The following is a 27,724-nucleotide window of genomic DNA, read 5'->3' as shown; positions in this document are numbered from 1 at the left end:
GCCTCGCGGCAGCGGCCCTCTACACACAACAAATCCCGGCATGCTCCTGAGCGGCCCGAGGTGGAGGGTTCTAGAAGGCGTGACGTGGGGTCGAGAGCGGGATCGGAGGCTGGTCCGTTTCGGCAGTAGCTGTGGCTGCAGCTGCCGGGCCTGGGGACGCGGGCGGTCGAGGCCGCCGTCGCAGCCTCCTCGTCTCGCCGGCTATGGCTGCGCTCGGTCGGCACTTCAGCGGCCTCCCTCTGAGCGGCGGCTCGGACTTCCTGCAGCCGCCGCAGCCGGCCTTCCCCGGCCGGGCCTTCCCGCCGGGGGCTGACGGCGCCGAGTTGGCCCCGCGGCCGGGACCTCGCGCAGTCTCTAGCAGTCCCGCCGGGAGTGCGGCGCGCGGACGGTGAGGAGCCCGTCGGGCGCAGGGCGCAGGGCGGGCGGGCAGGCTGGGCGCCCCTCGCGGCGGGCGCGGGCAGGGGCGCGGGTCCGCACCGGGGCTTGTTGACTCTCCCTCCCCACGGCCCTCCGCGGGAGCTTCGCAGCCCAGTTTACAGATGAAGAAACTGATCCCCAGAGACGTTAACTGTAAGTCACCTGGGGTCGCACAGCCCAGGAGTCCGGTCCGAACCTCGGCCCGACTGCGTCCCCGAGAAGTGAGACTTTTCCACTTGGAACCTGGGCGACTCGGTCTGGGTGCCCCCTCGGCGCGGCCGTTGTTAGTGACAACTTTCAGTGTTTCATCTGCAAAGTACGCCAAGCATGGGACAGAAATGGGTCCTCTTAGTGAGATTATGCAAATAAAGTGCTTAACACAGCGCCTGCCCCGAGGACGTTTCCCTCGTTTGGTCCTCTCTAATCTGTCTTCCATTACGTTGACAAAACGACAAGTTGAGATTTCAATGTCCAGTTATGTCGGGGCAATCCACCGTTACCCGACTGACCTGTGATTTGTACCCATCCCACTAGGCTCAGAAAGGGACGTTTGGTATGTGGGGATGAGCAAGATTATTGGAGCAAGAAAGAGGATACTGAAAGCACAAGGTCAAGTACATTTCTCAATTGACTGATTTTTGTTTGTTTCAACAGTGTTTCTGTTCACTGTAAAAAGAAACACAAGCGAGAGGAGGAGGATGATGAGTAAGTTTCAGTGGTTGCTTATTCACTCTATGGTCACCGTTAATTGAACCCTTGTTATAGTCTAAATTAGTTAAGTGAAAAGGTGAAACATTAGATGAGTCTCTGGAAAGAGACACAGAAATTAGTGACATTGGTTGTCTTTTGGAGAAAGTAACAGTGACAGGCAGACAGGTCAGAGGGAAACTTTTCGCTCTATAACAAGTCGTAATTGGATTTTGAGCCATGTTAATATTACATGCGCAAAGTAAAATAAAGGATACATATTGAAAAGTTTTTTTTGTTTGTTTGTTTTTTTTGTTTGTTTGTTTGTTTGTTTTATGAGACGGAGTCTCCCTCTGTCGCCCAGGCTGGAGTGCAGTGGCGCGATGTGGGCTCACTGCAATCTCCGCCTCCCGGGTTCATGCCATTCTCCTGCCTCAGCCTCCCGAGTAGCTGGGACTATAGGCGCCCACCACGCCTGGCATTTTTTCTTTTTTTTTTTTTTTGGTAGAGACGGGGTTTCACCGTGTTAGCCAGGATGGTCTCGATCTTCTGACTTCGTGATCCGCCCGCCTTGGCCTCCCAAAGTGCTGAGATTACAGGCCTGAGCCGCCCTGGTCTGAAAAGTCTTTTTTTTTTTTAAGTCAGGGTCTCTGTTACCCAAGCTGGAGTGCAGTTGTGTGATCACAGCTCACTGCAGCCTCAAACTCCTTGGGCTCAAATGATCCCTCAGCTTCAGCCTCCTGAACAGCTGAGACTACAGACTTGTGCCACCAGGCTCAGCTAATTTTTTAAAAAATTTTTTGTACAGATGGTGTCTCACTATGTTGCCCAGTCTGGTCATGAACTTCTGGCCTCAAGCAATCCTCCCAACTCTGACTCTGGGATTACAGGTGTGAACTGTCCCACCAGGCCGTATTACAAAGTCTTTTACTCCACACCCCTAGTTTTCCCCACTAGAGACAACCCCCCCTACCTGTTTTCAGTGTCTCCGTTAGAAGATAATCTAAAAATGTACCAAATTTACAAGTCTTTTTCTTTTTTCTTTTTTTTTTTTTTTTTTGAGACGAGGCCTCATTCTGTCAGGCTGGAGTGCAGTGGCTGTTTTTTTACATTTGTAGGAAGATACGGTTCACACTGTGCAACACATTGGTCTTTCCATTTTACTCTTCTGTAGCTTGTTCCATATCAACACATAGAGAGAGGTTTACGTAATTTTTCTTTCAATAGTTGGGTGGAGGCCGGGCGTGGTGGCTCACACCTGTAATCCCAGCTCTTTGGGAGGCTGAGAAGGGCAGATCAGGAGGTCAGGAGTTTGAGACCAGCCTGGCCAGCATGGTGAAACCCCGTCTCTATTAAAATACAAAAACTAGCCGCGGGTAGTGGTGCTTGACTGTAATCCCAGCTACTCAGGAGGCTGAGGCAGGAAAATCGCTCGAACCCGGGAGGTGGAGGTTGCAGTGAGCCAAGATCGCACCATTGCACTCCAGCCTGGGCAATAGAGTGAGACTCCGTCTCAAAAAACAAAAAAAATAGTTGTGTGGAATTCTATCATAGGAATTGGTATAGATAATTAACCAATTTCCTATTGATGCATTTCTAAGTTATTTCTAATCTTTTGCTATTACAAATCTACCCTGACCATTCTTTTGAACTTCTTTGTGTATGTTTGGAAGTATATGAATGATTTCCTTGATGCAGAATTGCTGGGTATTAAAGTGTGTGCATTTTAAATTTTGAACATGCGTTTTTGCCAATTTATATGCCCATTAACATCTTCTGAACACAAGTGTATTTTTAAACTTTGGGATTGCTGCCCAACTAATAAATGAAAAATTGTATCTCATAAACAGGCAGTCTAATAGAAAAAGAAGTAAGGCCGGGCACGGTTGCTCACGCTTGTAATCCCAGCACCTTGAGAAGCCGAGGCAGGTGGATCACGAGGTCAGGAGTTCAAGACCAGCCTGACCAATATGATGAAACCCTGTCTCTGCTAAAAATAGAAAAATTAGCCAGGTGCGGTGGCAGGTGTCTGTAATCCCAGCTACTTGGGAGGCTGAATCAGGAGAATCGCTTGAACCCAGGCGGCAGAGGTTGCAGTGAGGCGAGATTGTCCTGCTGCACTCCAGCCTGGGTGACAAAGTGAGACTGTGTCTCAAAAAAAGAAAAAGAAGTAAAAAGGTTTCTCAAAGATAATATCCATGAACAACCAAATAAAAAAGTGTTCAACCTCGTTAGTCTTTCGGGAAATGTGTATTAAAGCCACAATGAGATGCCACTCTACCTCCAGATGTTGGGATGCATGTGAAGCACCAGGAACTCTTAAATATGGGTAGGAGTGTAAATTGGGACCATTAGGATCATTAGGCATCCACATTAAAGTCCTGATTTAGCATCCGGTATGGTGTCTCATGCCTGTAATCCCAGCACTTGGGGAGGCCAGGGTAGGTGGATTGCTTGAGCCCAGAAGTTCGAGACCAGCCTGGAAAAAATGTTGAAACCCTGTCTCTACTAAATACAAAGAAATAGCTGGTGTGATGGTGCAAACCTGTGATCCCAGCCACTCTGGAGGCTGAGGCATGAGGAGAAGGCAGAGGTTACAGTGAGCCAAGATTGTGTCGCTGCACACCATCCTAGGCGACAGAGCAAGACTAGATTACCATTTTGGGATGCTGGCAGTATTCTGTATCTTTTTTTTTTTTTTCCCAGAGTTTTGCTCTGTTGCTCAGGCTGGAATGCAGTAGCACAGGCTCAGCTCACTGCCACCTGGTTCAAGTGATTCTCCTGTCTCATCCTCCCAAGTAGCTGGGATTACAGGCGCGTGCCACCAAGCCCAGCTAATTTTTTGTTGTTGTTGTTTTTGAGACGGAGTTTCGCTCTTGTTGCCCAGGCTGGAATGCAGTGGCGCAATCTCAGCTCAGGACAACCCTCTGCCTCCCAGCTTCAAGCAGTTCTCCTGCCTCAGCCTCCTGAATAGCTGGGATTACAGGCATGTGCCACCATGCTTGGCTAATTTTGCATTTCTAGTCGAGACAGGGTTTCTCCATGTTGGTCAGGCTGGTCTGGAACTCCAGACCTCAGATGATCCTCTCGCCTTGGCCTCCCAAAGTGCTGGGATTATAGGCGTGAGCCACCGCACCCAACCAATTTTTTGTATTTTTAATAGAGAAAGGGTTGTGCCATGTTGGCCAGGCTGGTTTAAAACTCGTGACCTCAAGTAATCTGCCCGCCTTGGCCTTCCAAAGTGCTAGGATTACAGGTGTGAGCTACTGTGCCAGGCCAGTATACTGTAGCTTTTTTTTTTTGAGATGGCATCTTGCTCTGTTGTCCAGGCTGGAGTGCAGTGGCGCAATCTCGGCTCCCTCGGCACAACCTCTGCCTCCCAGGTTCAAGTGATTCTCCTGCCTCAGCCTCGCATGTAGCTGGGACTACAGGCGTGTGATAATTTTTTTGTATCTTTGGTACAGACGGGGTTTCACCATGTTAGCCAGGATGGTCTCGATCTCCTGACCTTGTGATTCGCTTGCCCGCTCACCCTGGCCTCCCAAAGTGCTGGAATTACAGTTGTGAGCCACCTCGCCTGGCCTATTCTGTATCTTCAATTATATTGTCATCATTGTTTTGTAATTATTTGTTAAGCTGTATGTTTGATGTAATTTTATGTTTGTAGAATTTTATAGTTTAAAAGGTTAAAGAAGTTTAGATTGCTGATTTAATTTATATTTGTTAATTATAAGTGATACTGGACATCTTTTCTTTTCTTTTTTTTTTGAGATGGACTCTCACTCTGCCGCCAGGCTGGAGTGCAATGGCATGATCTTGACTCACTTTAACCTCCACCTCCTGGGCTCAAGCGATTCTCCTGCCTCAGCCTCCCGAGTTGCTGGGACCACAGGTTTGCGCCTCTAGGCCCAGCTAATTTTTATATTTTTAGTAGAGACGGGGTTTCACCATGTTGGTCAGGATGGTCTTGATTCCTTGACCTCATGATCCACCTGCCTCAGCCTCCCAAAGTTCTGGGATTACAGGCGTGAGCCCCTGCTCCTGGCTGTTTATGCAAATTTTCTATTGGCTTATTGATCTTTTTCTTATAGGAATTTTTTTGTTTGTTTGTTTGTTTTGAGATGTATCCTCGCTCTCTTGCCCAGGTTGCAGTACAGTAGCACAATCAGGGTTCACCGCAACCTCTGCTTCCTGGGTTCAAGCAATTCTTCTCTCTCAGCCTCCCGAGTAGCTGGGATTACAGGTGCGTGCTACCATGCCCGGCTAATTTTTTGCATTGTTAGTAAAGACAGGGTTTCACCCTGTTAGCCAGGATGGTCTCTATCTCCTGACCTTGTGATCCGCCCGCCTCGGCCTCCCAAAGTGGCCTCAGCCTCCCAAAGTGCTGGGATTATAGGCATGAGCCACCCGTCCTGCCAGGAAATCTCTATTAAGGAATGTTTTCTTCAAATTTATCCTTTGTCTTTTAACTGTGTGTATGATTTTTTTTGCCATTGGACACTTTGGATTTTCTAAACTTGTTGATACATAGATTCATAAAACATTAAATTTGAAAGTTCCCTTAATTTAAAAATCACTAGGTCAGGCACGGTGGCTCATGCCTGTAATCCTAGCACTTTGGGAGGCCGAGGCAGGCAGATCACCTCAGATCAATAGTTTGAGACCAGCCTGGCCAACATGGTGAAACCTCTTCTCTATTAAAAATACAAAAATCAGCAGGGCGTGGTGGTGCGTGCCTGTAGTCCCAGCTACTCGGGAGGTTGAGGCAGGAGAATTGCTTGAACCCAAGAGGTGGAGGTTGCAGTGAGGCCCACTGAACAGAAAATATTTATGTTCTTTATTGCCTTAGGATTACTGTGGAAAACACAGGAAGCTTTTTGCTTTTATCTTTTGGGGTTCTCTCTTAAGATGTTATTATAGATGCTAAAATAAATAAAAAGTTTAAAGTATAGAAACTGTTGGCTTAAAAAGTTAACCATCTTTAATTTACAAATGGAGAAGTTGAGGCCTTGGGAGGCAGTGGGATGAGACATTTGGATGTCTAATGCCCAGAAGCGTGCTATCATATTATCTTTGGGACTTAATTATCAGTGATCTCTATTTAGAAAGTGGACCTACAGGCATGAAATAACTTAGCCTAAATCGTGTTGTTGGAGGTCAGCGCAGAACCCAGGTGTTAAACTTATTTGCATTTTATAGTGGAATTATTAGATGTGTGGGGAAATTACGTGTTCCCTTTAGATTTATTTTGCTTTTTGGGGATGTGGACTCTCACTGTGTTGCTCAGGCTGGTCTCAAACACTGGGCTCAAGTGATCTCCTTCCTCAGCCTCCCAAGTAGCTGGGACTGTAGGCACACACCACCACACTCGCCTTATTCTGCTTTTTCTTAGCTGTTTTTTGTTAAGTATAACTATTTTCTGTTTTTCAAAATATCACATACTCTATTTATTTATTTATTTATTTATTTTTGAGACGAAGCCTTGGTCTGTTGCCCAGGCTGGAGTGCAGTGACGCAGTCTCAGCTCACTGCAACCTCCCCCTCCTGAGTTCAAGCGATTCTCCTGCCTTGGCCTTCCTAGTAGCTGGGATTAAAGGTGCGTGCCACCACGCCCAGCTATTTTTTTTTGTATTTTTAGTGGAGACAGGGTTTCACCATGTTGGCCAGGCTCATCTCAAACTCTTGTCCTCAAGAGATCCACCTGCCTCGGCCTCCCAAAGTGCTGGGATTACAGGCGTGAACTACCATGCCCGGCCTAAAATATCCCATATTTTCAAACTATTCAAATGTGACAAAAAGATATAGCTGAACATTCTTAATGCTTTCTTAGGAGTTAAAACTAATTATAAACCAAACATTTTAATAGTTGACTGCATTAAAAAAATCTAGGTTTGAGAGATCTGTTACTTGTCAGATTTTATATTGCCAGAGACTTTAATGTTGGTTTTCACATTGAATAGAAATTTCACATGGAATAGAAATTTCTTTTTGTAAAATACATGCCTCTTCCTTTGGCCCTCAGTTTAAACAGTCAGAGGCTGTGGTAGCCATTAATGATTTTTTTTGGTTATAGAGCTGTATTCTGGCCTTGAGACTGTACTTGCTGATGCCCAGGCAATAAAGTACTTTTGCTCTATGTACATAATAGAACAGGGCCGATTGACTATTCAGCTTGCTTCAGACAGCTTTCAGCTAAACACTGCGTATATTGTAGTGCTTGCAAATACTACTTTGTGGTAAGTGCTTGAACAGTTGAACCTCCCTAAGAAGGTGCAGGGAGTTAGTAAAAATGGCATGGAGATATGATTCAGGAGCTCTGGTGTCTGGTCCTCAAGGTACAACTCACTACTTTACTGTGACACTTTGGAGAAGCCAGGTTAGTTTTTCTGGGTCCTAGTTTCCAAATCAAAAAAGAAAAAAAATGGATTTGATGAATTCTAAAGTTTGTATGAAGTACAAATTTGTTTAGGATGGGAAGACATTATGTTGCAAAGTGGGAGAAAATTGGACCCCACTATTGGTTGGACACTGATAGAGCCTCTGACATTTTGAAGGGGACAAAGAAATTAATGCTGTCACCCACACCTGTAATGTTAATACTTGAAACAAACCTCCTGAGACATACATTTTTGCCCTAAGGGAATATAGAATGGCTGCCAGACCATCTTCCTATGTGTTTGATGGAGCAGTAGCAGTATGACAAAATATGATGCTGAATTGCTGACTTTTGGTTTCTTTTTTTCATTCATTCATTCATTCATTCATTCATTCATTCATGGTTTGAATTACCGTCTCACTATGTTGCCCAAGCTGGTCTTGAACTCTGGGCTCAAGTGATCTTCCCACCTCAGCCACTCCAAGTGCTGGTAGTACAGGTGTGAGCCACCACACCCAGCCAACTTTTGGTTTCTTTACTTCCCACTTGACCTTTCCAGAGCCAAATAAGCAGGAATGACTTTAAGGTCCCACATTGAACACTTAACTTGTCTGAACAGGCAAAATCTTGCAGGTGCATCTTTATTTGGCAAAGGGCAGTAGAAGAAAACAGTTTAATGTGGCTGTGAGAATAGCAGGAAAAATACACAGTATTTTCCATCTTGTAACTTTACACTCTTAAAAAAGCTAGTTTTTTAAATATAAAAATTTGATTGGAGATAGGAATGATAAACATTTCATTTGTATTAGTTGGGATTTTCATTGAATTTTTTTTCTTTTTTTCAGCTGTCCAGTAAGAAAGAAAAGGATAACTGAAGCAGAGCTCTGTGCTGGTCCTAATGACTGGATTCTTTGTGCACATCAGGATGTAGAGGGGCATGGAGTAAATCCCAGCATTAGTGGCCTTTCCGTACCTGGGATATTAGATGTTATTTGTGAAGAAATGGATCAGACAACTGGAGAACCACAGTGTGAAGTTGCCCGAAGGAAGCTTCAGGAGATTGAGGACAGGTAAGTGGGCAGTGTATATAGCTGGTTTTTTGCTGTTCTCTTGTAACAACTCTGCTCATATAAGCTAATTCTGTTTTTCATTTTGTGATACCTTGATCCTTAGCCTCTCAGAAAGACTGTAAGTCAGAGAATTCAAAGTGTATTTTTTTTGTTTTTTTGTTTTGTGTTTTAGCTGGAGTTTTGCTCTTGTTACCTAGGCTGGAGTGCAGTGGCACCATCTTGGCTCAGTGCAACCTCCACCTCCCGGGTTCAAGTGATTCTCCTGCCCCAGCTTCCCAAGTAGCTGGGATTACAGGCATGCGCCACCACGCCTGGCTAATTTTGTATTTTTAATAGAGATGGCGTTTCTCCATTTGGTCAGGCTGGTCTCGAACTCATGACCTCAGGTGATCCCCCTGTCTTGGCCTCCCAAAGTGCTGGGATTACAGGCGTGAGCCAGGCACCCCCCACCTTTTTTTTTTTTTTTTTTTTTTTAAATTGAGACGGGGTCTTGCTTTGTCACCCAGCTTGGAGTGCAGTGGCTCACTGCAGTCTTGACTTTTCAGGCTTAACTCATCTGCCCCCCTCAGCCTCCCGAGCAGCTGGGACTGCAGGCCACCACCCCTGGCTAATCTTTGTATCTTTTGTAGAGACGGGATTTCGCCATGTTGCCCAAACTGGCCACGCATTCCTGGGCTCGAGCAAGCTGCCTGCCTCGGCGTCCCAAAGTGCTGGGATTACAGGCGTGAGCTACTGTGCTGGGCCAGCCTTTTTTTTTTTTTTTTTTTTTTTGAAACAGTTTCTCTCTGTCGCCCAGGCTGGAGTACAATGGTGTGATCTCGGTGCTCACTGCAACCTCTGCCTCCCAGGTTCAAGCAATTCATTTGCCTCAGCCTCCTGAGTAGCTGGGATTACAGATGTCTGCCACCACACCTGGCTAATTTTTTTTTTTGTATTTTTATTTTTGGAGACAGTCTCGCTCTGTTGATCAGGCTGGAGTGCAGTGGTGCGATCTCGGCTCATTGCAGTCTCCGCCTCCCGGGTTCAAGCGATTCTCCTGCCTCAATCCCCAGGGTAGCTGGGATTACAGGTGCCTGCCATCACTCCTGACTAATTTTTGTATTTTTAGTAAAGACGGGGTTTCACCGTGTTGGCCAGGCTGGTCTTGAACTCCGGACCTTGTGATCCGCCTGCCTCTGCCTCCCAAAGGGCTGGGATTACAGGCGTGAGCCATTGCGCCCAGCCTTTTTTTGTATATTTAGTAGAGACAGGGTTTTGCGATGTTGGCCAGGCTGGTCTCGAACTCTTGGCCTCAGGTGATCTGCCTATCTCGGCCTCCTCAAGTAGTGGGATTACAGATATGAGCCACCATGCCCGGCCCCGAAGTATGCGCTTTTAAAGTGAATTCTTCTCATAGAACTACTAAGCGTTTTCACTTACTGCCTCTGAATATTAATTTTGGTTTATGTGATAATTCTCTAAAAATATTATTCAGATTTGATTATATGTAAAACTTTTTTGTTAAATGAAATGTTGAACAACCCTCTGAGTATAGTTTTGTTTTGTTTTGAGACGGAGTCTTGCTCTGTTGCCCAGGCCGGTGTGCAATGGCACGATCTTGGTTCACTGCAACCTCCGCCTCCCGGGTTCAAGTGATTCTCCTGCCTCAGCCTCCTGAGTAGCTGGATTACAGGCATGTGTCACCACACCCGACGAATTTTTGTATTTTTAGTAGAGATGGGGTTTCACCATGTTGGCCAGGCTCTTCTCCAACTCCTAACCTCAGGTGATCTGCCCACCTCAGCCTCCCAACGTGCTGGGATTACAGGTGTGAGCCACCACGCCTGGCCTGAGTATACCTTCTATACTCAGGTATAGCCTCATTTTTTGCTTGGTCTATTGCTGTATTACTTACTGCTTTTATCCTTTTTTATTTTTAAAATTTTGTCCAAATACTAGAATATATAATAGATTGACTAAATATTTTTTCTTTCTTCTGCTGCCTTAATTGATTTAGGATAATTGATGAAGATGAAGAAGTTGAAGCTGACAGAAATGTTAACCATCTCCCCAGTCTTGTCCTTTCTGATACCATGAAAACAGGTTTGAAGAGGGAATTTGATGAAGTTTTTACAAAGAAAATGATTGAGTCTATGTAAGTTTTGGTACCTGATTTCTATTTAATTATGATCTTGGAGGGAAAACCCAATGTCTAGATTCTGCCCACCCTGTCCTCATTAGCTCTTTTTATCTCCTGATCACCAGACAGTTGGAGATTGACTTTTTCCTAGTTCATTAGGGGTGAGCAAAGTGCTTTACAAGCAGGAGTTTGAAGTATGGGGAAGTGGCTGCCTTGCCCACTTACTCTTTGGTTCCTTTGAAGACCTGAAATGGACTGCAGTCTGCTATTTGGAAATGGGATGACTGGCAAGAGAGCCCACTCTCTCAAGTTCCTGTGACACAGGAACCACATTTTAAAGGCTTTTGTTTACCTGGCCTTCTAAGTTACCCAGGAACAACATTGAGGCCTAGGGAACAAATAAAGTGGCCCAACAGTGAAAGTAGTTACTGCAAAGACTGCAAAACAAAGCTCATATTCTTGGCTCATAGCATAGTCCTTCCAGGCCTTTAGCAGAGCTGTTTTGCTCTTAATCTAAACACAGTTTATGAGCTCAGTTATCTGGTTTCCTAGATCATCAGAGTAGAAGCAGAAACAGCAAATGAGAGCAGAACAAACAAAACTCCTAACAGGGAGCTGTGACTACACTGTGAGGACAAGAGAGGAAACTGGAAAGCAAACACAATAACCTAAAAAGTAAAGTGGCCTGGGGCCCCTGAGTAATGATTAGCCCAGCTCTGTAATCCTGTAGTCCGTGAAGCCTCCATGATCTCAAATTGTCATTATTCACTATGTAAAATAGTATGGAAGTTAGTTATAAAGTGCTTAGGAAGGACTTTAGATCGAGTTGGTACTCAATAAGGGCAAGTTTCAGGTATCTGAAAAAGCCTCTTAGGACACCAGTCTCAGTGAGGGCAGACAGATGAGGCATTATTACCTTTGGATACAGTGGAGATGATTTGTGCTAGAAGTTCAGCTGCTATTTGGTCTTTGATTACAGAGGTTTTGCATTAGGTTCCTATCTTGAGCTTATAATTAAGTACCCAGCCCTAAGGGTGGGTAAATAGCCAGAAGTAAGCTGGTCATGTTGCCCTCCAGCCTAAAATACAGCACTTTCTGCTTTTGGTAGTTTTCCAGAAGCTAGCCTTTGAGGGTATCTCGTTTTTTTTGTTGTTGTTGTTGTTGTTGTTGTTGTTGTTGTTGTTGTTGTTTTTGAGATGGAGTCTTGCTCTGTCACCCAGGCTGGAGTGCAATGGCCCCATCTTGGCTCACTGCAAGCTCCGCCTCCCGGGTTCACGACATTCTCCTGCCTCAGCCTCCCGAGTAGCTGGGACTACAGGCACCTGCCACCTTGCCTGGCTCATTTTTTGTATTTTTAGTAGAGATGGGGTTTCACCGTGTTAGCCAGGATGGTCTCAATCTCCTGACCTCGTGATCCACCCTCTTCGGCCTCCCAAAGTGCTGGGATTACAGGCATGAGCCACCGCGCCCGGCCAAGAGTATCTCATTGTTTGATGTTTTATTTTTGCTTCGTCTTTGGGCCCAGACACCATCCCTGCCACATTGTGTGTGTAACAGTCATTTTGCCTTAACCGTGAAGCTTGTTTTGTTTTGTTTCGTGTTTTGAGACAGGGTCTCACTCTGTCACCCAGGCTGGAGTGTAGTGGCATGATCACAGCTCACCACAGCCTTGACCTCCCGGGCTCAGGTGATCCACCTCAGCCTCCCGAGTAGCTGGGACTACAGGCACCTGCTACCACACCCAGCTAATTTTCATATTTTTTGTAGAGATGGGGTTCACCACATTGCCCGGGCTGGTTGCAGACTCCTGGGCTCAAACCATCTGCCTGGCTTGGCCTCTCAAAGTGCTAGGATTACAGGCATGAGCCACTGTGCCTGGCCCATAAAGCATTATACTTTGTATCTGTACTAAAAGGCATCTGAGATACTTTCAGCATGTTTGTCCAGTGTTTCCTTTTCATTTATAATGATTTAGTATAAGCTAGCTGCCTACATCTAATATTAACCACAATTTTAAAAAATTTCCAGCAATCAAGGGCTCTGTGTTTTCACATTGGATTTTTAAATACTTCCAATCACAGCATCATTACAGCCACTTGATTTGGTTAAATATACATGTTGAAGTGTGCAATGTTATGTATTTGAGGGGCCTTTCTAAAGATCAGTTGGAGCCAGGCATGGTGGTATGTGCCTGTAGTCCTAACCACTGGGAAGGCTGAAGTGGGTAGATTGTTTGAGCCCAGGAGTTAAAGGCTGCAGTGATCTATGACTGTGCCACTGTACTCCACCGTGGACAACACAACAAGACCCCATCTCTTAAAAAAAAAAAGGAAAGTAAAGATCAGTTTGTGTGTTCTAAATCTCCTGTTTTGCTGCCATCAGTCCTTAAGGTATTAGGTAATGTTGGCTTTTCAACCTACAGCTTTTGTTTTCATGTCCTAAAATTTTTTGATAAAAGTCTGTATTTTATGTCTTAGGAGCCGTCCTTCCATGGAGCTTGTTCTCTGGAAACCCCTCCCTGAACTCCTTTCTGATAAGCCAAAGCCATCCTCTAATACTAAGAACTATACAGGAGAGAGCCAAGCTAAGCATGCAGCTGCTGGCACTGCCTTCCCTCAGAGAACTGAACTGTTTTTGGAACCTCGGCAAACAGGGATGTCTCTTTATAATAGTTTGGAGACAGCTACTAGCACAGAAGAAGAGATGGAACTCTAGAAACCAATTTCTACACTAAAGTTGTCAAATGTTAGAAGAATCCTGTGTTCAGTTATGAGACTCTTTGCATAGTATAGGGACTTGAAAGTTTTATGAGACGGGTGTAATAATATCTCCACCTGTGATTTGGGGGTGGGACTCTTATTTTGGGTAGCCATTTATTGACTTCAACTTTTTGCCAAGGAAGTTTGTCTCAAGGGAAAAGCAGTTTTCTGTGGGGCTTATTAAAGGAATGTTGGTTTACATTCTCTTCAAAGACAAGCATAGAAGCTGTATGTGTAAGGGTGACTTAAATCCTATGTCACATTGTCTAAACTATTCAGACACTTGGAGAATATTCTCCTTGAATTAAAAAAGATGATTAAGAAGGATGCTCCTACAACTGTATCCTGACAGTTAAGTCACAGCTTAGTGTGTAGATATGAGCTGTTTACAGTGGTGACTATATATAATTGGGGAGAAGGAGGGAAGAGAGCAGTAGCTTAAGCCTGTTGCTAAAAAATTAAATTTCTTAGCAACTTGTAATTTAGTTATCAATCAGTATAGCTCTGTTGATTAAATAGCCAATAGTATTGTGGCTCTCCTCTTTGACTATGAAAATATAGAGAAAGTTTTTCCTTTAAGGCTTTTTTGCCTTGTGCCACTGTTGCTCCTGGGTGTCCCTTGCGTAATTGATAAGCCCAGTTATTCAATAATGTTTACAAATTAATTGACTTTGAATGATAGTTAAAAGATTATGAGGTAACCCATCTGCAATTTGCCTGTGGGAGAAGCATCCTTTAGTTCATCTTAAGGAAGTGCTTTGTCAGCTAAATCCAGCATTGATAACTTTAGTAATTTTTTTAAAAAGTTATACTTGTATTAGCAAGTTTTTTTTTTCCCCACCGCAGCCTCCACCTCCCGGGTTCAAGCAATTCTCCTGCCTCACCCTCCCGAGTAGCTGGGATTACAGGTGCCCGCCTCCACGCCCAGCTAATTTTTGTATTTTTAATAGAGACCGGTTTCGCCATGTTGGCCAGGCTGGTCTCGAACTCCTGACCTCAGGTGATCCGCCCACCCCAGCCTCCCAAAATGCTGGGATTACAGGCGTGAGCCACGGCGCGCAGCCAGCAAGTTGTTTTTAAATGTTAATACAGAAAACAGTGAATGATTAGCTGAAAATATATGAGCAGGTGACATTGAGGTTTACTGAAATAGCCAATTTGGTGCTTAGACTATTGTGCAGTAAACCTAAAAGGTAGTGGAGAATTGCTTCCTGCTAGCAGGAAGCCTTCATCTTCTTGAGTACCTAAACCAGGCTTCAGGTGTCCTTTGAGGATAGCCAGGTTTGAAATTTTTAGTTTCTCAGGAAGAGCTCTTCTATGTGGCAGGGTCTGATAGGGCAAAATAAAATGACAGTTTCTTTATTGCTACAGAGTATCCACTATAAGTTATTAAATGAGTGTAATGGTATAATGCCCTTCTATCACACAACAGGACACCACCCCAGTTTTGTTTTCTGGGTTTCTTCCCCCTTTGTAGGAATCAGATACCTTTTGTAGAAAAAAATGGCTTATGCCACATAAAGGTGAATTTTTAGAAACCACCTTCTAGACGTTTTTGGAACCCTTACTGAAATCCCTCTTACTGAAATCCCTCCCGTTGTTACAGATGGCGTAGAAGTCACAAGTCTGTTAATTGGACTGTTGCTTCTTTGCCTGTTCCTGCTTTCTCTTTCTGTCTGGATAGTCAGGAAAAGATTTAATGTTTAATATTTAAACAAAATATTTAATGTCTATACAGTAAAATTATTCAAACTTCAAACCAGTATTGAAAGCAGTTGGAAACCAGCTAATAGTTTCTTAATCTCAGATTTCGAGATGAATGTAAACTGTATTCTTCTGAAATGTGCAAGTGTTTGATTCATGCCATTTGATAAACTTCTGCCTTGTAGTCATTGTTTGATGGGACCAACTTGTAAAGTATGAGCCTTAAATAAATCTCCATGCTAAAAAATGTGTTCTAGTGCAACACAAAAACATGAAGTGACTGCCCAGAGGTAGAGTTAGTGTTTAGGTGGAAAGGGAGATGACAGCTTTCCAAAGAAGGGCCTAAAACACACCAAGATTGTCTTCTGCAGGAATTGCTGGGCAGGTCTCCGACTAAAGGTCTTACGATGAAAAGGAAGAAACAAGCCCCCAACACAAGGCTCTGATACTACTGGTAAATGTAGGAGAGAAGATTCTGTTAATTAAAATCCAAACAGAGCTTATTTTAGTAGTCAAGTTACCTGACATTATGATTATTTCTGCAGGATAATTGATGTTTTATGTTCTTTTTTGGACTTTGTCTTCTTGCATATGTTTCTACAAAAATTTTCTTCATCCTTGTGGTGCTTACTCATCTGAGCCGTCTCCACAGTCCCAATGCCTCTTTTTGTTTTACTTTTGTAGCATAAGGTTTTTGTGTTTGCCTTGCCTTAAGATTTCCCTAGGGAGTTACCAGGGCTTTTCGTTTTGTATAGCTTTTGCAGCATGGATCAAACATTGGCTTACTGTGCTAATGTGTGAAGAGAAAAAATTCTCTAAAGCAGGTGAGCTTTAATGAACAAATGTGTATTTTACCTGAGTTTGAGTAGGGTGCGTTGTGGTTTTTGTTTTTTGGGTTTTTTTTTTTTTGTAATTATATGAAGAAAGTCCAGTTCTCATAAATATTAATCACTTAAAAAACCTACTCTTTTTGAAAAGGTACACATGTAAAATTTAGGAAAATAACTAAAGTAGGGGCTGGAACCATAAGAAGAATGTTTACCAGCACGTTCATTTATTATTTTGGATTTGGAGCTTGGCTTTGTTTTTCAATAGTGACAAGAATGGTTCAGTTCTAGGAATGTTCTGGAAGATGCTGTTAATTTTACTTTAAAATGAGAATCTGGTGTTTCTGTATTGTTTTCAATAAAACTTAAGTGTTTTGGACTTTTGAGATATTTGTATTACTCCACTTAAATAATGAAATCAGGTATCTCCTTTCCTCTGAATTGTAGTTGAAGCAGCATTCATATCAGTGAAGGACTTAAATTTATCCTGAAGGGATAATTATGTTGGGATAAAGCTAAGTATCATATTTGAATTAGCTGTTGCCAAAATAGGCAGGCTATGTGTTGCTATTCTAAAACCCATAGACTGCTTTTCACTCAGAGCAATTCACTGCTATTGTTAGTATTTAGATGGCAGGGGTAACTGTATTCAAAAATGTTCAAATGGGCCAGGTACGATGGTGCACACCTGTGCCAGCACTTCATGAGGCTGAGGCAGGAGGATCACTTAAGCCGAGGAGAGACCAGCCTGGGCAATGTTAGCAAGACCTTTTCTCTAAAAAAAAAAAAAAATATATATATATATATATATATATATATATATTCAAATGTAGAGTTGGAAGTGGCATACAGAGTTCATAGAGAGGGGGTTGAGGATCTTTGAAAATGGGGAATGGAAAACCCAGTGATGTTCACTTACATTGTTGTTAATTTTTTTGTGTGTGAGACGGAGTCTCGCTCTTTCGCCAGGCTGGAGTGCAGTGGTGCAATATCGGCTCGCTGCAACCTCCACCACCCAGGTTCAAGCGATTCTACTGCCTAAGCCTCCTGAGTAGCTGAGACTATAGGCGCGCACCACCATGCCCAGCTAATTTTTTTTGTACTATTAGTAGAGATGGGGTTTCTCCATGTTTGTCAGGCTGGTCTCGAACTCCCAACCTCAGGTGATATGCTTGCCTCGGCCTCCCAAAGTGTTGGGATTATAGGTGTGAGCCACTGTGCCCAGCTGGTTCCTTTAAGACTTGACAGGTCACTGGGTGGCAGTATTGCCTGCATATTTACATTCTTTGATAAATGCATTCCTGATTTGGTGGGCAGGGGGAGTTAAGTTTGGGATACAATTACAAAAAACAAAGCATGGTGGGTTTTTTTTTTTGAGACGGAGTCTCCCTCTGTTGCCCAGGCTGGAGTGCAGTGGCGCGATCTCGGTTCACTGCAACCTCTGCCTCCCGGGTTCAGGCGATTCTCCTGCCTCAGCTTCCTGAGTAGCTGCGACTACAGGCATGTGCCACCACGCCCAGCTAATTTTTGTATTTTTAGTAGAGACAGAGTTTCACCATATTGGCCAGGCTGGTCTCGAACTCCTGACCTTGTGATCCACCCACCTCAGCCTCCCAAAGTGCTAGGATTACAGGCGTGAGCCACTGTGCCCGGCCGCATGTTTTGTTTTTAATCAAAATTTGGAAATCACAGCTAAAAATGATCTAATTACAGGTTTGGAAACTAAAGCCTGAGTAGATCGTGTCATCCAGTTCCTCAGGTCAGTGTTCTTTCCACTTGACCAGTTGGTTTTAAGAGTTTTTGCAGATCTAAGATGTCATTTAGATTTTGTTGAAATAACTGATAATATAGTTCAAGCAGTCTAACATTAAACTCCTTGAGGAAACATGGTTTAGTATGTATCAGTTAGGTACAAATCCTCTAGCTGTGTTAATTCCCTAGTTTCTCAGACTACCAGTAGCATCTTAGAGATGAAGTAGTTGTAGTTAGAACAGTGTTTGGATTATAGCTCTAGCAAGACAATGATGTTTGGTTAGGTGCAGTGGCTCGTGCTTATAATCCCAGCACTTTGGGAGGCTGAGGTCGGAAAATTGCTTGAGTCCACACGTTTTGAGACCAGCCTGGGCAACACAGTGGGACTCTGTCTCTATAAGAAATTTAAAAGTTAGGTGTGGTGGCTGGTCCCAGCTACTCAGGAGGCTGAAGTGGGAGGATGGCTTGAGTCCAGGAGTTAGAGGCTGCAGTGAGCCATTATTGTGCCATTGCAGCTCAGCCTGGGTGACAGTGAGACCCTGCCTCAAAAAAAGACTGATGTTTTCTTTCAATAACTGTTTGGTGGGTAAACAAGCCAGTCTTCCTATTTCTTTTTTTTTTTTTTTTCATTATTTATGTATTTATTTTTTAGAGATGGGGTCTTGCTATGTTGCCCAGCTGGTCTGGAACTGGGCTCAAAACATCCTCCCACCTCAGCCTCAGAAGTGCTGGGATTATAGACGTGAGCCACCGTGCCTGGCCCAGTCTTCCTGTTTCTTAATGGACTTTATGTCATAAGAGAATTGAATTCTTAGGAGACTAGAACGTAACTGATTATTTTAAAGTGTGCCTGGAGTAAGCAGTATTACCTTCTGCCTACGGTTCTGTCCCTACTTTCTCTCTGCTCCAATAGCATATCTAGTAGAAAAGTAAGGAGGGGGCCGGGTGCGGTGGCTCATGCCTGTAATCCCAGCATTTTGTGAGGCTGAGGTGGGTGGATCACTTGAGGTCAGGAGTTTGAGTCCAGCCAGGCCAACATGGCGAAACCGTTTCTACTAAAAATATAAAAATTAGCTGGGTGTGGTGGCATGTGCCTATAATCCCAGCTACTCAAGAGGTTGAGGCAGGAGAATTGCTTGAACCCAGGAGGTGGAGATTGCAGTGAGCCAAGATCATGCCACTGCACCCCAGCCTGGGTGACAGAGCGAAACTCAGTCTTAAAAAAAAAAAAAAAAAAAATGGATTGGTGTGACAAGGCCTAGGGAAATGGCATGCAGGCATCTTACCACTTGCCTCTTCAATCTGAGAAAACCCTCTGCATTTAATGGAACTCGTGCTTTGGTTTTGTGGAAATATCTTGATTTTTCATTCTAACCATTCAATTTGGTGTTTCAGTATGAAAATGTCCATGAATACCAGGTGTTTTCTCAAGGCTGTTTAGTAATTTCCACCCATCTGTGCAGGAAATGAAAACCCTGATAATTTACACAGGTTATATATGTCCTGTCCTGTTAGTACAGCTGCCTCTTTCATGTGGTATCATTGAATATAAATAACTTGAGCCTCAACCTCCAGATGCTTGTGCTATAATGATAGAGGATAAAGTACATCTGTAATTACATCTGCCTATACAATCCCTAAATAGGTTCTTGGCCCTAAGGTTTGCAGAGTTATAGAAAATCAGGTGAGATAAAGTTTTCAATCATGGGGTCAGCTGGAGGCTGTTCTTATAATACAGAACCTTTTTTTTTTTTTAGGCAGCCTTGCTTTTTTCACCCAGTCTGGAGTGCAGCGCTGCGATCTTGGCTGACTGCAACCTCTGCCCTCTGGCCTCAAGCGATCCTCCCACCTCAGCTTCCTCAGTGGCTGGGACCACCAGTGCACACCACCATGCCTGGCTATTTTTTTTTTACTTTTCGTGGAGAGACGGTTTTGCCATGTTGTCCAGGCTGGTCTTGAACCAAGCAATCCACTGGCCTCGGCCTTCCAAAGTGCTGGGATTATAGGTGTGAGCCACCATGCCTGGCCTGTTTCTGAAGAAACTTAAGAGCCTAAGCAAGCTTGTATTGCTGAGCACCAGGATTGGGCCCTGGCTTCAGCGACCGGATCTTGAAGGAAGCTGACTTGCCTCCAGTCACTACACGAAAGGCATTCTATTTTTTTTTTTTAATGGAGTTTTGCTCTTGTTGCCCAAGCTGGAGTGCAATGGCACGATCTCGGCTCGCTGCAACCTCTGCCTCCCGGGTTTAAGTGATTCTCCTGCCTCAGCCTCCTGAATAGCTGGGATTACAGGCATATGCGCCACCACACCCAGCTAATTTTGTATTTTTAGTAGAGACGGGGTTTCACTATGTTGGTCAGGCTGGCCATGAACTCCTGACCTCAGGTGATCCGCCCACCTCAGCCTCCCAAAGTGTTGGGATTACAGGCGTGAGCCACTGCACCTGGCCTACACCAAAGGTATTCTATAGTCTGCTTTGGCTTGCTGGTTTTTCTACTCATTCACTTTGACCTCCCCAGAGTTAGTCTTTGTAAGTTGGGAACATAGCACTTAAATGCTAAATTGGCATAGAATGATTTCATCTACTGGCATAGGTGAAATTTTTATAAATAAGTCCTGTAAAACCTTGTAAGATTTCCAAGGAAAAGACGCTATGAAGGATGAGGAGGTTATCAAGTCTTTGGGAGTTATATTAATGTCACTAGGATTTTTTCTTGAAGAGATTTATTCTTTGATGAAACAAATTCTTGAGTAAATAAAATTCTGAGGCCGGGCGCGGTGGCTCAAGCCTGTAATCCCAGCACTTTGGGAGGCCGAGGCGGGCGGATCACGAGGTCAGGAGATCGAGACCATCCTGGCTAACACAGTGAAACCTCGTCTCTACTAAAAATACAAAAAATTAGCCGGGCATGTTGGCGGGTGCCTGTAGTCCCAGCTACTTGGGAGGCTGAGGCAGGAGAATGGCGTGAACCCGGGAGGCGGAGCTTGCAGTGAGCCGAGATCGCGCCACTGCACTCCAGCCTAGGGGACAGAGAAAGACTCTGTCTCAAAAAAAAAAATAAAATAAAATAAAAAAAAAAAAAATAAAATTCTGGAAGAGATTAAAACCCTTCCAAAGTGGATTAGGAGATAATAACTAACTTTCCAGTGTTTAGGATAGTGCCTAGCGTATACTAAGTGCTTATAATGCATCGTCTCTTTGAATCTTAACCTTTAGAGATACCATTATCCAACTTTACAGATGAGGAAATAAGTGATTATATATAACCCCTGGGTTACCCAGCTTATCAGTGGCAGAGTTGAAAATGAGTTTGAGTCTAGAAAATGCTCTTAATTCCCATAAGGGCAAGAGAATCTCGATATGTGATGGTGTGTCCTTGTTTAACAAACATTTATAATATGGTGTAGCAAATAGTGGTTAGGGTTCTAGCTCTTCCACTTACTAGCTGTGATATTGGTCAGTTAGGCTGAAGAATCTGTCTCAAAAAGACAATAACTACTCAAATTATAGCTTGTATCACTTACGGCAGTCGAGAATTAGGCAGTAATTAAGGTGGAAAAGCCTTCAGTCACTTTAAAAAGTGTTAGGCTCACTTCAGTTGGATTAATTCCTACCACAGCACACAGAGAAACATCTAGAGAGAAAACAAGATTTATGGCCCTAGAAGAAATCAAAGAACAAGGATGCTGCACTGTACCTTTTAATTGCATGGGTAGTTTTAAATAAATGGAGAAAGCACCTTTCAGAAGCTACACTAGCAGGAAAAAATTCCATCAAGCATTTACATAGTAAATTTCTATAATTTCACAAAAGATTCTTGATCTTACTTGAAGTATACATGAGGGAAAGAGCCCCCTCAGTAGGTGTTCTCTTTGCTTACAGAAGCAAACTAAAGGACCTAAAACTGGAGGCAAGCCAGGATGCCAAAAAGGGGGAAGAGAAATGATAAAGAACCATTCATAAATTCCATGTCTACTTCAAGACATTTGTCTAATGACCCTTACATAATAAGTATTTTAGGGAAAACTACCACCCTTTTAAGATAGAAGTACAATCTTAAAAGCTGTAGTTCTCAATTATAGTAATATTTCTTTCTTACAGTAATATGTCTCAATAGCTTGGACTGCTTGATGTCAAAAGACAATGCCTGGGGGTCATCTATGAGATCTGAACAAATACTTTAGAGGAATTCTCTAGGACTGTATACTCTCTATTTTGGCTTTTTGAATGAAGCACAGACAGGCTTCTCTGCTATCCTCCAGGCAGTGTAATAGTCAAGGAAAAGGGCAACAGTATTGGATCATTCCTTAGACACTAATCAGCTGGGGAAAGAGTTCATTGGCAAAAGTGTCCTCCCAAGAATGGTTTACACCAAGCGGAGAGGACATGTCACTGAATGGGGAAAGGGAACCCCCATATCCACAGTCACTGTAAGCATCCAGTAGGCAGGAAGATGGCTTTGGGCAGTGGCTGGATGAAAGCAGATTTGAGATACCCAGCTCTGGAACGAGGTCATCTTCTACAGGTTCTTCCTTCACTGAGACAGTGAATTCAGGGTGATCATTCTCTGAGGGGCTGAGAGGTGCTTCCTCGATTTTCACTACCACATTAGCTTGGCTCTCTGTCTCAGAGGGTATCTCTAAGACTAGGGGCTTGGTATATATGTGGTCAAAACGAATTAGTTCATTAATGGCTTCCAGCTTGGCTGATGACGTCCCCACTGACAGAGAAAGGGAGGCTGGTAAGGAACTGAGTCCTTCTGGGTAGACCTCTGGGAGCTCCTCCAGGCTGGCAGGCTCTGGGGAAGGGTATTTGAAGAACATGACTGGGTCCAAGTTGTCCAGAATGCCCAACAGGATATCAGACTGCAAGAGGCAAAAATTAAGTACAACTGTCAGAATACAATGGAAAATCTAACTGGAACACTTTGTACTGGGTTCCATAATGTAAATTAGTCATCATGTGATAAGATGACCTCGGGACCCACCGGACCCATTTATCTACACTTCACTCCATGTCCTATATTATCTGGAACTAGGAAGGTAGTTGATGTTCACCTCCAACCCCACCAAAAGCTAACTTCAACCTGTCTAGTTAGGGATGTCAAGCATCAAACATGGAATTAACTGGTTATATAACTCTTTAATAAGTCAGAATGATCCCTACCTCTGAATCTGAAGAGTCAATACCGCCAGAATCCATGGGGAGATGTTCTGGAGGGGTGACAACTGGGCCTGCACCTGCTGCAGAGGTGCACGTAGTCTGAGTGCTGCGGACTCAGCAGACCCGGCCACTGGCCTCACTTCATTCCCCTGGGAGGAAAGACCAAAGTGAATAAACAGCTTCAAGTTCCCAAGGAAATGCTTGCTAGACAGCTGTGATTCTCATCTTTCAAGAAAACTAGAAAACCGTTCTTTAGAGCCGAAATCTTTCCCTACCATTGTTATTTCCACTTTTAAGTCCTCGAGATGAGAAAAGGGAGGTAAGACTTCCTTATACATTTACTGCACAATAAAACATTTTTCCTCCTCTAGGCAAAGATTCAAGCAGAACTGGCAAATATCTTGCTCTTCTCAATAATAATAATGTTCTTAGATAATAAAGTTCTATAGCAATTTAGCCCTAGCATCTTTTTGAAAAGTAATTCTTTAAATTCATCCTGAACATTACCTTCACAGAGTAAAACTGTGCTATTGTCAATCTTAGACCATTTGATTGTTGTCACTGAATTTGCCATCATCTATAGACTAAAACTCACATACCACCCTTTTCTTACCACAGAGGTATCACTATCACAAAGAATCCTTTCCCTACTCATTCATATTCATCAAAGAACTACTTTAATTTTAGTAGCGTTCAAAGTCTGGTTTGAGTGGCTCTCTTACTTTGGTTCTCCTTAATGACTGCATGGTAATCTTGTTGGCTACTGCATTTGCTAGTACTTGTTCTTAGAGAGCCATGTAACTTGTTTTCATTATTAGATCTTAGTACTGTTCACTACACACTTAAAAAATGAGTAAGTGTCAAGTGCCTTTAGGGAAAGAACACTCTGCCTGCATGAAAATGTCTTAAAACTGAAGGAAAATTTCAAGAACGCTCTTGATCAGAAGTCCAGACTGTAAACATAATCGCTGGGTCATGTCACTTGGAACCAGTACTCACATGAGGCACCAAATAAAGGCGATGATTTACCTTGGCTTCTGCCTCCTCTTCAGCAACCAGGGCATCCATCCCCAAGCGCTGTCTTAACTCCTGGTTCTCAACTACAAGGCCATGAGTTTTCTCTCGTAAAAGCTGATTTTCTAGCAAAAGTTTTTGGTTCTGGAAGAAAGTTCATAAGAGGCTATTAAAACATCTAATTATTTCAGTTAAGAATCTACCTGATTCAGTATAATTGGTTTCCTTTCCTTCTTGAACTTTTGGAAAACTCTGTGCTTGTGGTGTTCATAGTAGGTTTTAGAAAGCTAGCCATTAATTATGGAAAAGCAAGCTACTTAATAAGTGCCACTTCTATGGGGTCAAGAATAACACAGTTTCCACTGACTTCAGCAAAGGGTGACTTGTGGCTTTAATGTAGATATAATTTTTTTTTTTTTTTACTATCTTGGCCAGGCTCAGTGGCTCACGCTTGTAATCCTAACACTTTGGGAGGCCGAGGCGGGTGGATCACCTGAGGTCAAGAGTTCAAAACCAGCTTGGCCAACATGGCAAACCCCATCTCTACTAAAAAAATGTAAAAATTAGCTGGATGTGGTGACGGGTGCCTGTAATCCCAGCTTATCAGGAGGCTGAAGCAGGGAGAATTGCTTGAACCTGGGAGGCAGAGGTTGCAGTGAGCCGAGATTGCACCACTGCACTCCAGCCTGGGCAATAGAGTGAGACTCTATCTCAAAATAATAATGATAATAATAATAATATAAAATAAAAATAAATAACTATCTTGAACTGGCAGGTAATAATAAAAGTGGTAGTGGTGACTATAAATCCAAAATAAGTTAAAAAAAATCCCTGCTCCTGACTCATGATTCTTAGAAGAACCAACTAATGATTAAAACTTTAAAAAGATCAATATATGCAAATTGACCAAGGGGTTAAAAAAATATAATCTCTATGTATTCAAGATGTGTAATTGGCAACAATTTAAGATTGATTAACAGGTGGACCCTAGTGGGGGAAAGGAACCTTTAGTGAATTTCTGGCCATGCCAGGAAGAATGTAAAGTTTAAGCAATTATTTCCTATTAGCCCTTGCTAATTTCTCACTACAAACTCACTAAACATTGTTGAATCCATCTACTTTGAGATACATCTAGCACCAAATGCCACAGAGTCAATCACTTCTGCCCTCAACAAGCTTCACCACTTCACCAACTATCTGTCCTTAGATTAATTTTTTTTTTTTTTTTTTTTTTTTTGAGACAGGGTTTTTGCTCTGTCGCCCAGACTGGAGTGCAGTGGCATGATCTCAGCTCACTGTAACCTCCGCCTCCTGGGTTCAAGTGATTCTCCTGCCTCTGCCTCCTGAGCAGCTGGGATTACAGGTGCCCGCCACGACACCCGGCTAATTTTTGTATTTTAGTAGAGATGAGGTTTCACCATGTTGGTCAGGTTGGTCTCGAACTCCTGATCTCAAGTGATCTACCCACCTTGGCCTGCCAAAGTGCTGGGATTACAGGTGTGAGCCCCCGTGCCCAGCCAACTTTTTTTTTTCTTGAGGCAGAGTCTCACTCTGTTGCCCAGGCTGGAGTGCAGTGGTGCGATCTCGGCTCACTGCAACCTCCCTCTCCCAGGTTCAAACCATCCTCCCACCTCAAACTCCCGAGTAGCTGGGACTACAGGCACGCACGCTTGGTTTTTTTTTTTTTTTTTTTGGTGTATTTTTGGGTAGAGACGGGGTTTTACCATGTTGGCTAGGCTGGTCTCAAACTGATGGCCTCAAGTGATCTGCCCAACTCGGGCTCCCAAAGTGCTGGGATTACAGAAGTGAACCACCATGCCCAGCCTAGTTTAACTTTTAATCACATATTCAATTGTATTCTAATAGGGGCTGAAACAACTTGGGATGGGAAGCAAATATCAGAACATTCACCAAGGAAGGGTATACAATGGATAAAAGAGTTTGACCTTAAGTAGTTTTACCTCTTCTTCTAAATCTACCACTTGCTGTTCCAGCTCACTCATCCGAGCTTTCTTTCGATCTCTGGCAGTCTGAGCTGCTACTCTGTTTTTCAGTTTCCTAAGAAGAGAAGGAACATACCACACTGAGTCATTTCAAACTTTATTTATGTCTTTATTCAAAAACTTTACCAGCTGGTGCTTTCCTTTTTATTTGCAGTAAGACTAATGATAAAATACACTTCAGGCTCCTCCCCTCAATAAAACAAAATAAAAAATACAGTCTTCTGTCAATCTAGCTCGAAGACCTGCTTTATTCTCTCCTATATTGCATCATCCGCCCACCTCAGACTCATCCCCGTCACAGCACTGGGGCTGGACACACTATTCATCTTGCATAAGGAACTTTCCTCTTTCCCCATCTATTCCCCCGCTGCTTCCTGTCTCCAGTTCTCTTAAACAGGATCCAACCTAGCCTCATTAATCTAGTGAAGGCTGCAATCTTGCTATGACATCAACCCTCCGTCCCCAAGCCCAATTTAGAAAAGGGAGAGGCTGATGCCACTCCCTGATCTCCAGTGTTGAGATTCTAGGCAGTGACCTGCTGATGGGCCCGTGTCTGTTGGAGGAGACACTTTTTTTTTTTTTAAAGAATTAACTCAGAGGAGACACTTCATAAATGACAGAAGGCACAATGATCACAAAAGAGTGAACATTTACGGAGAACTAAGTGCTAGGCACATTATATGCAAGTCTCAATCTCCCCAAAGACCTCATGAAGTAGGTTCCATTTTAAGAACGCAGATACTAAGCTAGACCAGTGAGCCTCGCAGAATTCCCAGCCCTTTCAACAGCTCTGTTATTTCAGCTCCGCGCCTCTCCAGAAATAGCAGTAAACCAAAACAGATTATTCGACCTCAAGTCACAGTCCGAGTTCAGAGAGGCTGAACCACCAGTCTGCGGCCACACAGCAAGAGGGCCTGGAAGACAGGTGCCCGCATCCCCAGCTCTGGTCACCTCTAACGAAAGAGTTAAAAAGTACAGAAAAGAGCCCAGGGCCGCCCTGGGTTCCCAGCGTGGCGGATCTGGTCAGTCTGGGCTTCCTGCCCCGCCCCGCGCCACGCTGGCACCGACCCACCAGGCCAAAGGCGACGGAGCCCTGCGAGGCGGCCAGTGCTGGGTCGCCGCTCCCAGCCCCTGCCCCTAGTCCCGGCTTCAGATCTGGCCCCAGACCCCCCCCTCCTCGCCCACCTCCTCAGCGCCTTCTCCTCGGGGCTCAGGTGCGTGAGGCGCTGTCGCTTGCGCGCCTGGGGCAGCCCCCCGCTCGCTGCCTCCGGGCTGGCCCCTCTCTGGGCTGGCACCATGAGCGGCAGGGCCTGGCCAGCCGGGGCTCCGGCGGCGGAGGCGGGCTGCCCCGACAGAAGCAGAACCTTAGGGGTCCCGTCGGCCGGGCTCTGCACGGCTGCCACCACCACCATAGCTCAAGACTACGCACCGCGCGCCGCAGCAGCCCAACGCCCAGCCCCGCCGCACCCGGCCTTTCTATGGTCGTGGCCCTCCGGGATTGGCCAGCGTCGCGTGACGCACGGCCGAGCTCGGCGTCCATTGGTCCGGTCTGCCCGGCGGGGCGTTTCAGGAGCGTGGCTATGGAGTCCGGCGTGGCAGCGGCAATCCATGGCCAAAGGTACTTACGATCATCTTCTGCGGGGGGTTACTTGCGGGAGCGTGTCCTCCACAAACGGATTTTCCCCCCTTAAGCGGACTTATTTCCATCCGGAGTGACAGAATTTAATTCCAAACCGAGAGATTTCCAGACTGACGAATTTTTACCGGGACTAACAGAGAATTACCTCAGCCTGACAACATTTTATCTCGTGCGCCACTTCGGGCTCCAAGT

General features: G+C 44.3%; 2 protein-coding genes across 8 annotated transcripts; one reads left to right on the top strand and one right to left on the bottom strand.

Moving 5' to 3' along the window:
• On the top strand, positions 1-23,336 carry CCDC117 (coiled-coil domain containing 117). Of its 7 annotated transcripts, XR_010117109.1 has the most exons (6): positions 29-388; positions 1,072-1,122; positions 8,326-8,550; positions 10,547-10,684; positions 19,469-19,955; positions 20,669-23,336. XR_010117109.1 is itself a non-coding variant. In XM_055252081.2 (5 exons), exons 1-5 carry the CDS (start codon positions 204-206, stop codon positions 13,382-13,384), a joined length of 837 nt encoding a protein of 278 aa, XP_055108056.1. In that variant the 5' UTR covers positions 1-203; the 3' UTR covers positions 13,385-16,345. The 7 variants fall into 7 exon arrangements, 5 of the variants coding, with proteins under 5 accessions (XP_055108056.1, XP_055108058.1, XP_055108057.1 ...); XM_055252081.2 differs by lacking the exons at positions 19,469-19,955; positions 20,669-23,336 and adding an exon at positions 13,147-16,345 and having other exon boundaries at positions 1-388; XM_055252082.2 differs by having other exon boundaries at positions 19,469-23,336.
• On the bottom strand, positions 21,398-27,305 carry XBP1 (X-box binding protein 1). Its single transcript, XM_055252080.2, is given in 6 exon segments — positions 21,398-22,578; positions 22,880-22,987; positions 22,990-23,025; positions 23,906-24,034; positions 25,852-25,948; positions 27,079-27,305. Coding segments are annotated over 6 exon segments (1,155 nt in total). The 3' UTR covers positions 21,398-22,020.
• Positions 27,306-27,724: the final 419 nt, after the last annotated feature.

Source organism: Symphalangus syndactylus, chromosome 18 (assembly GCF_028878055.3).
Source record: "Symphalangus syndactylus isolate Jambi chromosome 18, NHGRI_mSymSyn1-v2.1_pri, whole genome shotgun sequence".
Classification (NCBI taxonomy): domain Eukaryota; kingdom Metazoa; phylum Chordata; class Mammalia; order Primates; family Hylobatidae; genus Symphalangus; species Symphalangus syndactylus.
This window is presented reverse-complemented; position numbering and strand designations above follow the sequence as displayed.